This window comes from Archocentrus centrarchus, unplaced genomic scaffold (assembly GCF_007364275.1).
Source record: "Archocentrus centrarchus isolate MPI-CPG fArcCen1 unplaced genomic scaffold, fArcCen1 scaffold_42_ctg1, whole genome shotgun sequence".
NCBI lineage: Eukaryota > Metazoa > Chordata > Actinopteri > Cichliformes > Cichlidae > Archocentrus > Archocentrus centrarchus.
Genome location: NW_022060268.1, coordinates 1491280 through 1503208, shown reverse-complemented (window position 1 = coordinate 1503208; position 11929 = coordinate 1491280). Strand labels below are relative to the sequence as shown.

General features: G+C 50.4%; 2 protein-coding genes across 3 annotated transcripts; one reads left to right on the top strand and one right to left on the bottom strand.

Annotated features, from left to right (window-relative positions):
• Positions 1–617: 617 nt before the first annotated feature.
• On the bottom strand, positions 618–5186 carry LOC115777051 (E3 ubiquitin-protein ligase MARCH5-like). 2 transcript variants are annotated; one of them, XM_030724868.1, is made up of 7 exons: positions 5127–5186; positions 3019–3098; positions 2336–2538; positions 1894–2024; positions 1655–1826; positions 1230–1396; positions 618–1059 (listed from the first exon to the last, which is right to left on the bottom strand). In XM_030724868.1, exons 2-7 carry the CDS (start codon positions 3039–3041, stop codon positions 904–906), a joined length of 852 nt encoding a protein of 283 aa, XP_030580728.1. In that variant the 5' UTR covers positions 3042–3098; positions 5127–5186; the 3' UTR covers positions 618–903. The 2 variants fall into 2 exon arrangements, with proteins under 2 accessions (XP_030580728.1, XP_030580729.1); XM_030724869.1 differs by lacking the exon at positions 5127–5186 and having other exon boundaries at positions 3019–3114.
• Positions 5187–5660: 474 nt separating this feature from the next.
• On the top strand, positions 5661–11686 carry actr1b (actin related protein 1B). Its single transcript, XM_030724866.1, has 11 exons — positions 5661–5866; positions 7480–7544; positions 7626–7701; positions 8412–8537; positions 8629–8753; positions 9548–9764; positions 9840–9932; positions 10022–10196; positions 10281–10342; positions 10701–10741; positions 10846–11686. Exons 1-11 carry the CDS (start codon positions 5819–5821, stop codon positions 10946–10948), a joined length of 1131 nt encoding a protein of 376 aa, XP_030580726.1. The 5' UTR covers positions 5661–5818; the 3' UTR covers positions 10949–11686.
• The last annotated feature ends 243 nt before the right edge of the window (positions 11687–11929 follow it).

Genomic DNA, 11929 nt, shown 5'->3' with positions numbered 1-11929 from the left:
CCGCCAGACTCTGGCAGCCCTCATCAACTAAATGTTACAGATTCATCAGAAAGTGAAAGCAGTACAGCAAAATAGGGCTGCAACTATTGATTATTTCAGTAATTGAGTATTCTGTTAATTATTCCATTGATTATGATTTGAGTGATTAGAAATACTTAATCATCTCATATTTTAGCTTCCATGCTGCAGATTTTTTGCTGTGTGAAACACACCGCGGTGTATGGAGCAGCTACAAAGTTCTCTTTGTAGGGGGGAGCACAGCGACACATGCCTTCAAAATAAAAGCACGCGAGTTAAAGATTTCAAAATAAAGGATTTTTCAACCTCCGCAATGCAATTCCTGGGTGGGACAAATGCGCCCGTCTTCAATATTTGGGGGACCCCCCCCATGCCTGTGCGTATCAGACGACGGTCCGCTGATGCTCCGCTGGTACCGAGGGGCCCACAGTGAGCACTTCTGTACGTGCTGTTTTTAAAGGCTGAAGCCAAACCAGAGCGTTCCAATTTTAAACACTTTAAATTTTTACCTCAATCATTTATACAAACATTAATGAGGGCACCTGTTTCCCTTCATTAATAAAGCAAAGTTAAGCTTTAGTAAACAGAACATGTGACTTGTAAAAACAGCTTTATTAAAAACAGAAATATAAACAGCAGCTCCTTTTCCGAGCACTGACTGCCTGAGCGCGTGCAGTTACAGTCTGGTTTACAGAGAGCCGCTTTCTGAAACCGCCCGGAGCTGTTTGAGGCAGAGGCGGCTGCTCTGTGGTGCTGCGGTCGTACTCAGAGCTGCTCAGGAGTTTCAGTTACAGCAATAAAGCTTTTCAAACCTACAACAGCAGCAGGCTTCTTCAGGGTCAGGTTACAGTCCATCATCATGTCAGGGTCCCGCCTCCCTTGGCTCTAATCCACGGCGCCCTCTGACTCTCCGGCTTCCAGCGGCTGCTTCCTCTTCACGTCGCAGTAGTTGAGGATGCGTCGGCCGGCGTGCATGATGAACAGTTGCTGTTTGAAATACACCTTCAGCACGCCTTTGAGCAGCACGTAGGCACCGCCTCCCTGTGGGGCAGACAGGAGGAAACTGGCCAATCAGCTCCACCTGCTTTACATCTACAACCAATGAGCTCAGAGCCATGTTACAGCAACACCTGCAAACAGGCACAACTCATTTTCTTATGCACATTCTGATGAAAGCCCCCAAAGTCAGGCAGCCTGCTCAGTGCAGTTACCAGTAAAGCGCGCTGCAGGTGAGAGGTCAGGGACGGAAACAGCAGCCGCCCGGTCAGAACGGCGATGGAGGGAAACATGAGCGCGCCGCACAGATTCCTGGAGGTCAGGTACTGAGGCTGTACTCTGGGCTCATCCACAGGGATGGGGGGCAGGTACCGACTGTTACCTGAGGGAGCACAGACACACCTTCAGAAATCAGCGCCGACATTAACGTCATCATGACACTGATGACACTGGCGTCAGACGAGGCTCAGTTACTGACGTGACGAGAACGCTACTGTGAGAGCAAATTAGCGGACGCCCCGCCCACTGAGGTTCCTGCCTCACCTCACTGTGGGCGTTTCCACGGCATCACAGTATAACTAGCCCTTTGTCACAGCTTTGTTAAGCAGTGAGGTGAAGCCTTGCAGGTGTGTGCGAGTACCTGGGGGTAGCTGGGGTTCGTACCAATGTTTCCGCCACAGCTTCATGATGTAGTCGTTCCAGCGGACGGTTTTCCCCAGGACGAGCAGCACAGGGATGGAGGGCAGGCCGGAGAGCAGGAGCAGAGGGCTGGCTCGCCTCATCAGCAGCAGACCCTTCGTACGGCCCATCACCTGCAGAACACGAGGAGGTGAGGAGGCCGCGAACGCGCCGCCCACATGCGGTGCTCGTGCTGCGTACCTGCACGACCGTCACAGCGCCGTAGGTCAGAGCCGACCAGTACACAGACCCAACCAACAGCCCCAAGGTCCCGTACGGCCCCATCGCAGTCAGAGTCCTGTCCACCACCCGCAGGAAGTCCACCAGCAGACCTGAAGAACAACGGGAAACAAGGTCAGGGGGATGATGTCACTCTAAACCAGGGATCCTCAAATCCAGACCTCGTGGCCCAGTGTCCTGCAGGTAGCCCCGCCCACAGTCAGAGGTTGCACAGTCATGGAGGGCTCACTGAGTCAGACTTGCTCAGCAGGACAAACCCTCCATCCTGAACATGACTAACAGCTCAGAGACACCATCAGGTACTTCAGGGATCTGAGACTGTAGTTCCTGCTCTGTCTGAGGGGGGCAGTGAAATGCTCCCCCCACCCCGCTGCACACCCCAAACACTCAAGTCACCGCTCACCCATTCGGGGGAAGATGACGGCGTACGTCGCCTCACACAGCTGACACCTGATTGGCTGTCGCTGGCTCATCCTCAGCCTTGTGTCGAGCCAGTACTGCAGGCAGGACAGGTGGACCCATTTAGTGCTTCCTCTGCACCTGCAGGGGCTCAGCCACTGCGCCCGGGGGTCATCCCTCTCTGTGGCAAAACACACCCAGCAGTGCCTGCGCGCACGCGCACACACACACACACACACACACACACACACACACACACACACACACACACACACACACCAGGACAGAGCAGCAGAACGCTGCAGAGGTTCAGCTCAGCTTTGTTTTCAGATGATTTCCAACAAAAGAACGGAAATACTTTTACTGATGACTAAAACGATCCAAAGAGGTAAAACCTGAAAACAAGCTGAGCAGAACTCACTTTTATTACAATAATCTGGGAAAAAAAAAAAAAACAGGATCAAGTCAAAAAGTTTTAAAAAGCCCCAAAACAGAAAAAATTAAAGTCAGAAAGTTACAAAAAGAATAAGCAAAATAATAAAGCTCTGTAAACACCTCTAAATGAAATGACTCAGACGTGTCTGTAATACATTTGGACATTAACAGTTTATAGGAAAATAACTGGAAATCAGGACGTTATTGGAACGTTGTAACGAGGACGAACTCGTCTCCCAGTTGTGAGCTTACTTTTCAGACCGCTGCTCAGCCATGCTGTTACCGGGCAGATTCGGCTCCTCCAGATACTGAACCGCAGTGGGCTGACCCTCCTGAGGCCACAGGCAGAAAATATCAGATTAGACAGCAGGAGAAAAACATCTTTAAAAAAGGTCCGAAAGTTTGAAGAGTCCAAATTTCAGGACCATTTTTTTGGAGGAGGAAGAGAAGCTGAGCACGCTCTACAATAACACTCATTAAAACTGATAATTAAAACGTGTACTGCAGAGTTTAAGATATCTGCAAATAAATAAATAAATAAAAAATCTGTAGGCTCCACAAATAAAAGATGAACTTCCAAAGACAGAGGCAGAAAAGGAGTGAGAGGACAACAGGTCAGAGGGCAGAACGCTGACATCGTTCCCAAAATGTGCTTCGAAGCAGAGAAGCAGCAAATGGTTCATTTTAAAGAAGCACTCACACATAATAGAAGCTGTTTGTGTGTCACTGCTGTGAGGTGGCATCAGTCAGACTAAAGCTGTACTATACTGCCAAAAGGACACACACACACACACACACACACACACACACACACACACACACACCCAGAGGCTTTAATATGATGTGGGCCCACCCTCTGCAGCTATAACAGCTTCAGCTCTTCTGGGAAGTCTTTCCACAGGTTTAGGAGTGTTTATGGGAATTTCTGACCATTCTTCCAGAAGCACATCTGTGAGATCAGACACTGATGTTGGAGAGAAGGCCTGGCTCACAGTCTCCGCTCTAATCCATCCCAAAGGTGTTCTACCAGGCTGAGGTCAGGACTCTGTCCATGTCTTTATGGAGCTGCTTTGTGCACTGGTGTGCAGTCATGCTGGAACAGGAAGGGGCCATCCCCAAACTGTTCCCACAGAGTTGGAGGACCAAATTGTCCCAAACGCCTTGGTCTGCTGAAGCATTAAGAGTTCCTTTGACTGGAACTAAGGGGCCGAGCCCAACTCCTGAAGAACACCCCCACACCATAACCCCCCCCTCCACCAAACTTTACACTGTCAGACAGGCACCGTTCCCCTGGCAACCACCAAACCCAGACTCCTCCCTCTGATTGGCAGATGGAGAAGTGTGATTTATCCCTCCAGAGAACACGTCTCCACTGCTCTAGAGTCCAGTGGCGGCGTGCTTTACACCACTGCATCAACAACCACTGGTTTATACACCTGTGGCCATGGAAGTGACTGGAACACCTGAATTCAATGATTTGATGGGTGAGTGAACACTTCTGGTAATATAGTGTACTTTAAAATATATGCTGAATATGAGCGCGGCTTCAGCCTCGGGCTGCACGGCGAAGCTCAGCCTCTTGAGTTCCGCCGAGGATCAGAACCACAGCCGTTTGGAGGTCCTTCAGCGACACACACCTGTGCCGCACCTGCGTCGCATCCCACTGACCGGCAGAAAACAACGAAAACGGGCTTTAGCAACTTTCAAATTCCAGACTTTCATCCCACCGAGAGCCGGTGTTACACCAAATTCTGCGACCCATCATATTCTGCGACCACAGGGGGCAATAGCGTACATCCCTCTGCATGTACGTGCTGAATACCAGCGAGAAGGAGACTATTTACGTAAACTGCGTAATCACCAAAACAGGAGATTGTAAACCTTACGGAATATTATTTCGTTCGCATTGACGTTTTTTTTATTTGACATTGAACACAGCTGGACGGACCGTTGCATTGAATGCTTTTATTCTATCGTTTGAAATACATAAACCCACTACTACCCATCCTTCAATAAATTGGTAAACGATAAATAAATGTTGCAGTTTACGTAAATAGTCTCCTTCTCGCTGGTATTCAGCACGTACATGCAGAGGGATGTACGCTATCGCCCCCTGTGGTCGCAGAATATGATGGGTCGCAGAATTTGGTGTAACACCGGGCGGAAGTGACGGGAGTTTTACTGCGGACACACTCACAGTTTGGTTTTCACTTTAACTGAGACAGACCCTCTCTGAGCAGCCCAAAACACACACGTTTACTCGTTTCCGGAGCTCACGAGACTTCAGCCACTAACTTAAACGTCACTCTAGGACGAGACAGCAGCCACAACCCTGTTACAGACAGACGCGTGACACTCACCTGAGAAAATCACCGAAACGCCACCTGCTCCAGCCCGCTGTGATTTCACTGCTCAGGTCGTGTGGACCCGCCCACTTTGGCCCTTTTGTGCTTGCTGATTGGCTGGAGCATGTGACAGCGCTCGATACTTTTATGGTGCCTGGGAAAACTTACAAACGCCTGCTTTTGCGGAATTTTACTCCAACTACTGGAGTTTATTTATTACGAGCAACATGAACGTGTTTATTTATTTGCTTTAGTTTTCACTCTCTGTCATTGAATTGTCATCACTCATACCGAGTATTAAAAAATTTGAATATTTATGACTGTAGACTAAATACAGTCTACAGTCATAAATATAAAATACATTTTTATTAGAAACCGACATAAAACTGCTTGTAATAACAGCCAGTAAAACGTATTAATGCCCTTATTAATTTCAAAAGTAACACTCACAGTGCTATGCTGTTGACAGCGCACCGGCGTTCTGATTGGATGTCCGTGCTGTCCGTCAGGGCGCTGGGGCACGTGATTGGTTGGCTGCGCTGTGAGCCCACCGCGGTGCTGTGGTTGTTGTGGCGGCTCGGAGAGGCAGCAGCGGAGCGTCGACGGGCGGAGCGGCTACCGGCGGTGATTTTACATGATTAAAACACTAAACGGAGAGGAAGACTCGCGCGGATCCACAGAAGCACACCTGAAACGCACGTTCGGTCATGGAGTCCTATGACATTTTAGCTAACCAGCCGGTTGTGATCGATAATGTAAGTATGATGATGTCATTCATCCACACCCAAACCGAGGCCGCCGCTAACCGTTAGCCTGCTAAGCTTTGTACCGGAGCTAGCTGAGAGGTGATCACCTGCTCCAAAGGTGCAGAGGGCCTTCCTCTCAGGTGTTCCAGCTGTGATGCCGGCGGCTCAGCTCCTCTGAGCGGCTCAGGTCTCCGCAGCTTGCGGCGGTGTTATCCGATAGCCGGAGCCGCGGCTAACTCAGAGCAATTACCGGTCGGTTAAGCCGGATCCGGGGCGTGTTAGCCGGCTGCCGTGCTGCAGCGGCATCACTGCGCACGTACACCCCGGCTGTGATGCCACATAAACAGCGGCGAGGATATGGGAGTCACTCCGCGGTTCCACATGGAACACAAAAGCGGCTGTTAGCATGTTAGCATGGCCGTGACACTGTCAGTAAAGTGAAGTCCACCAGGAGGTGAAGCTTCCTCATCAAACACCGTGTTTACATAGCCAACCCTGCTCATCGATCGACCGATCGATCACTGATCAGCAGAAAAGTAAACAAAAGCTGCCTTTAATTGTCATTTCTCACAGAAACTAAAGACGTTTCCATGTGAGCCAGAGTCACAATAATCCTGATTTATCTGATCTCAGACCCTCTCAGTCTGACAGAACATGTTTCAGCTCTGTTACTTTAAGCCTTGCCCCCATTATGCCTACTTATTTTTCATTGGCTAATATCTGGAAGCCTGCTGAGGGCCTCCAGAGCTTTGTTTACAAACACAGCGAGTCAGTCAGGCCTTTGGTCTGATCTGAGTATTCACGGTGTGCTGCTAGGCCTGAGCCCGTCTACTGGCTCCTCTCAGCCCACCACCACCGCCGCAGGAAGTCCGTCCGCCGCAGGAAGTCCTACAGCAGTTTATGATGTAAAAGTCCTGAAAAAGGACACAAATTTGTGTGTTTTGTCGTGTCAGAAGAACGAATTTTGTCTAGAGGAAAGCATAATCATGGCAGCCAAGAATGGGAAGCTTCAATGTAGCAGCTGCTGCATTTTCAAGCCTGTGATCTTTATCCAAACCTAACCAGCTGTTAACCTAAACTGTCAAAGGTCAAGGGTCATGGCTGGTGGCAGAGGGAGCCAATTAAAACTCACACAGTGATCAGGGCGGAGCCGCCCTCGTTAGGAACTGGAGTATATTAGTGAATTAATGATGATAAATGTTGGTAATAACTGATATTTGCTGTATTTAATAAGCAGATTTTAATTCATTTTTTGTTACATTTGAGAGAATTTCCTTTATTGTGTTTCTCCTGATGTCAGATCAGTTTTCACGTTGTTTTCCTGTGTGGAGCTACAGCCTGCGCTGCAGTTTGAGGATCATTGCTCCCAGTTTTCAGCTGTAGCCGCGTGCAGGAGGAGCTTCTCTGCTTGTTGTATCGTCTGTAGTTTGGACCTCGTAGATCCGGCGTCGGCTCACAGTTGCAAGTGAAAGCTTCTCCATTAGCCGAGCGACTGGAGGACAAAGTGTCTGTTGAAGCAGAGGAGATGTGACTGCTGCTCGCCTCGGGCTCTGTCTCATGACCTCTCTGCGTTTCTTTTAACCCCATGATGCTCAAACGTCTCGTCTCTTTCCTTCCTGCAGGGTTCGGGGGTCATCAAGGCCGGGTTTGCAGGAGACCAGATCCCCAAATACTGCTTCCCTAACTAGTAAGTTCACCTTAAACTCCATAATGTGCTGAAGTGTTCCAGCTCACACGCCTCTCACTGTGTGATTTGTGTCTTGTGCAGTGTTGGGCGTCCGAAGCATGTGCGCGTGATGGCAGGAGCCCTGGAGGGAGACCTCTTCATCGGACCCAAGGCCGAGGTACCTCCCCCCTCCTCTGCAGATTGAAACCACAGCCCTGCTCGTGTTCGGTGCCTGATGTGATTTGTGTTTTTGTGTGAGCTGATGGTGTACGTCTACACTGAGCTGAAGTGTTGGAAACTTTACTTTAAAGTTTGAGCTCTGTGTAGAGGCTGCTCCCCCTCTTCAGACCCTCATCAGCCAATCAGCACAGACGTACCAGATTTAAACCAGAAGGGTCAGAAAGTTCTCAAAGTGTGAAAGTAACCTGTTTACATCTTTTATTGATGATCTCCCAGCAGAAAAGCTGCTGATAGAGAGGGAAATGATCAGCCGTAATCACCAAAGCCGATAATCGCTCAGCTGATGGACCCTCCAGAGTAAAGCCCCCCCCCCCCCCCCCCATGTTAGAGGCAGCGAGGAAGGCCTCGCTTCTGTTATTTCTTATTATTCTGTAAGTTTCCGTCTGAATGTGTCACTGTGCTCGAGCTGCTCGTCTCCAGCAGCGTCTCCTCCAGCTCTGCTCTCACCGTGCAGGAGGAACAGGAAGTTCTTTCCCTGCGGGGTCAGTAAAGCTTTACTTTCTGAAAGCTGTTTTCAGATCATGGTCATGTGACTCTTGCTCACAGCATCTCCTCTGTGGCTCTCTGTACCGTTTCTGTCATCAGCGTCCGAAGCATGTGACTGAAACAGTTCGAGGGAATAATAAACTCTCCTCCTCCTCCTCCCAGGAGCACAGGGGCCTGCTGTCAGTGCGGTACCCGATGGAGCACGGCATCGTGACCGACTGGAATGATATGGAGCGGATCTGGCAGTACGTTTACTCCAAGGAGCAGCTGCAGACGTTCTCTGAGGAGGTGAGCTCCTCTCTGGGTCTCACACTTCCACACACGAGGTCATCGGAGCGCTGGTAATCCTGTTCTTGTTTTGTTTTTTTCCCTTTTCCAGCATCCTGTGCTGCTCACTGAGGCGCCTCTGAACCCCAGCAAGAACCGGGAGAAGGCTGCAGAGGTTTTCTTTGAGACCTTCAACGTCCCCGCTCTCTTCATCTCCATGCAGGCTGTGCTCAGCTTGTAAGAACTCGTCACATTTCTGCCGGCTGACCTGAGGAACGTGCTAACCTCCTCATGCAGCTTCATGTTTTCCCATCAAACACATTGATGCAAAGGTGTTAACCACACAGTGCATGAGAGCGCATATTATCAGTCAATGCTGCCAGCAGCTGCACTGTTTAGACACAAGGAGGCAGTATAGGCTTTAAGTTCCCCTGAGTCACTGAGATGATGCCACGTGACACACGGCGCTGCACTGCAGCTGCAGACACACTTCAGCTCATTGGAGAGGCTTTCCTACATTACAGGGGAGGACACAGACAGCCGTCTGTAGCCGCTCACTGACAGCTGGTTCTGTGTCTGACTCTCAGCTGAAGTATGACAGCAGCTCCATCTCCATCGGCCTGTTCCCTCGTTACTGCCCGACTAATGAAGACTGCACAGGTTATTACGGAGAACCCTGCAGCATTAACCTGTGCAGGCTTCCAGCAGCTGTGATGGTCACATGACTGCACCTGTTAGATGATTTTTGATGTTCTTTGTTTGTTTGTGTTTTTTTTGTGTGCGTGTCATTTTTAACTGACACGTCTCTGAGTTAAATACAAGCGCTGGCTTCACGTTTCAGACTCAGGAGCGACGTCGTCCTTCGCTCCGTCTGTGGTTCTGACGGACGTTAAACTGGCGCCGTGTTTGTTCGCCAAACAGAATCAGAGGAGGCAGAAACGCCTCAGCGCCGCTCGGCGACTGTTATCACACAGAATCAATCAGCTGCACGCCACTCTGTCCTAAACGTAACGGCCTCTTCTTTCCCGCAGGTACGCCACAGGTCGCACCACCGGTGTGGTGTTGGACTCTGGCGACGGTGTAACCCATGTCGTGCCCATATACGAAGGCTTCGCCATCCCCCACTCCATCATGCGCGTGGACATCGCTGGAAGAGACGTCTCCCGGTACCTCCGGCTGCTGCTGCGTAAGGAAGGCTACAACTTCAACACGTCCGCCGAGTTCGAGGTCGTTCGCACCATCAAAGAGGTGAGGCGGCGGGGCGATGAAATATGAGTGACATGTTTGGGAGGATGTCTGATTAAATGTGCTCTGTCTCTGCAGAGAGCTTGTTACCTCTCTCTCAACCCTCAAAAGGACGAGACTTTAGAAACAGAGAAGGCTCAGTACGTCCTCCCCGATGGAAGCACTTTAAATGTGAGTCCAGCACATTTTGATCGGTCGTTCCCGTGAAGCTCCTCCCTGTCCCGACCACGACACCTGAAATGTGACCTCGATATTTTCAGATCGGTCCAGCCAGGTTCCGCGCTCCCGAGCTGCTGTTCAGACCCGACCTGATCGGAGACGAGAGCTCGGGCATCCACGAAGTCCTGGCCTACGCCATCCAGAAGTCCGACATGGACCTCCGCCGCACGCTGTTCTCCACCATCGTGCTGTGCGGGGGCTCGACGCTGATCAAAGGTGGGTGGATGTGACACGGCAGGATTCACCGCACTGTTTAAATGAATGTCGCTCACACTGTGTTCCATCTTCACCGACTCGCAGGCTTTGGAGAACGGCTACTGACTGAAGTGAAGAAGCTCGCACCCAAAGACGTGAAGATTAAGGTGAGCTCACTGTGACACTTCAGCCGTGCAGCTCCAGCTGCACCTCCTCTCTGCAGGAGGGCGTCCTGCTCTCACGACCTCTGTGGGAGCTCTGATTGGCTCACTCTGCACTCATCCTGTTGTAATGACAGTAACACCAGCAAGCAGATCGAATGCAGACGTGGACTGCAGCTCACAGTCAGCGCTGACTGTGAGCTGCAGAAAACTCTGCTGCTCCGAGATTGGTATCAGTTCAATAAAGGTGCACACAGAGGGCCACCTGCATGCTTGCAGACGTACAGGTGAGCGGTACAGACGTGCGTGTCGGGGTTACGGTGGGAGCGGCTCGTTTTTGTGACCTGTGGTTCTTCTGTTGTAGATTTCGGCTCCTCAGGAGAGGCTCTACTCCACATGGATCGGGTAAGTGGGTCAGCCGCCCTCCCCACAGTCATTTATTCACAGCAGTTGTTTTTGTGAGTCACCTCTTTGATCGTTCCCCTTTCTGACCTCACTTCCTCTGGCAGTGGCTCCATCTTGGCGTCGTTGGACACGTTTAAGAAGATGTGGGTGTCGAAGCGGGAATATGAAGAAGACAGAGCACGTGCCATCCACAGGAAGACCTTCTAGGCTAATGTCCCCTCAGAACTGCCCCCATTAACCCCCATCATACGCTGGAGACTCCCTGACACCTGCGGGTCCCTCCTCCTCCTCCTTATACACCCACCCGCTTCTAATCCACCATCAGCCTCCCGCTCCACCCCTCCACCTGCAGACACACACACACCTTTGTGTGTGCTCGTCTCATATTTACCTCCTCTGACCCCCATGTTCTTCCTGTTGTCAGGTGACAGTGACAACACTCTCCAGACATCACACACACACACACACACACACACACACACACACACACACACACAGGGCTGTCAGGGTGGTGGGAGGGTGGCGGTTTGCTGTGGGTGCTCTGAGCTCCTCGGCTGAAGTATTGGTGTTGCTCTCTGAAGCCCTGTGAGGTCATCATGACGTCAATAAACCTGAATGTTTTTGTTTTCTTTGCTAATGTTCAGATTTCCATTCCAGACGAACGTTTTGATTTCATGTCTGTTTTGTAGCCTTCTTTCTGACATGAGTCTGCAGCTCTCTGCAGTGTGTAGTGCTATTAAAACGCCACTGTATTATAGACCTGAACTGCACAGTTATTCTCAGTACAGTTAATTTATCGTCCGCCGCTCATCATCTTCGTTACCAATGAAATGTTTTTTACGTGAACATGGCGTCACGTGTTTGTGTGCAGAGGAAAATGTTCAGCAGCGTCTTTGTCGGCTTTTTGTCTCAGCTGACGGGATTAAAACAAAATGTGCGAAAAGCCTCAGTTTTCCTTTTCTTTGGTTCTTATTCCATCGACGGGTCCGCGGGGCCCATTTATCAGGAAGTGATCGCAGCACTGGGCCTGTACCGATGTGTGGGCACCCCAGCATCACTGGTGAGTCTGCAGCTGTCAAAAAGAGGATAAATCATGTGGAGAGGATTTCATGTTCATGTTTCACCAAACATTAGCCTCAGCCGGTCCTGCACCGGGACTTTGATCTTCATACCAAGTAAAGAGGAAAA

Bases quoted from the DNA above. Each gene is read 5' to 3' on its own strand.
- actr1b (XM_030724866.1), top strand. From the start codon at position 5,819: ATGGAGTCCTATGACATTTTAGCTAACCAGCCGGTTGTGATCGATAAT. The intron at 7,702-8,411 runs GTACCTCCCCCC...TCCTCCTCCCAG, and splicing joins TCATCGGACCCAAGGCCGAG to GAGCACAGGGGCCTGCTGTC. The intron at 8,538-8,628 runs GTGAGCTCCTCT...TCCCTTTTCCAG, and splicing joins TGCAGACGTTCTCTGAGGAG to CATCCTGTGCTGCTCACTGA.
- LOC115777051 (XM_030724868.1), bottom strand. From the start codon at position 3,041: ATGGCTGAGCAGCGGTCTGAAAA. The intron at 2,025-2,335 runs GTGAGCGGTGAC...GTTGTTCTTCAG, and splicing joins CGTCATCTTCCCCCGAATGG to GTCTGCTGGTGGACTTCCTG. The intron at 1,060-1,229 runs GTAACTGCACTG...TCTGCCCCACAG, and splicing joins ACCTGCAGCGCGCTTTACTG to GGAGGCGGTGCCTACGTGCT.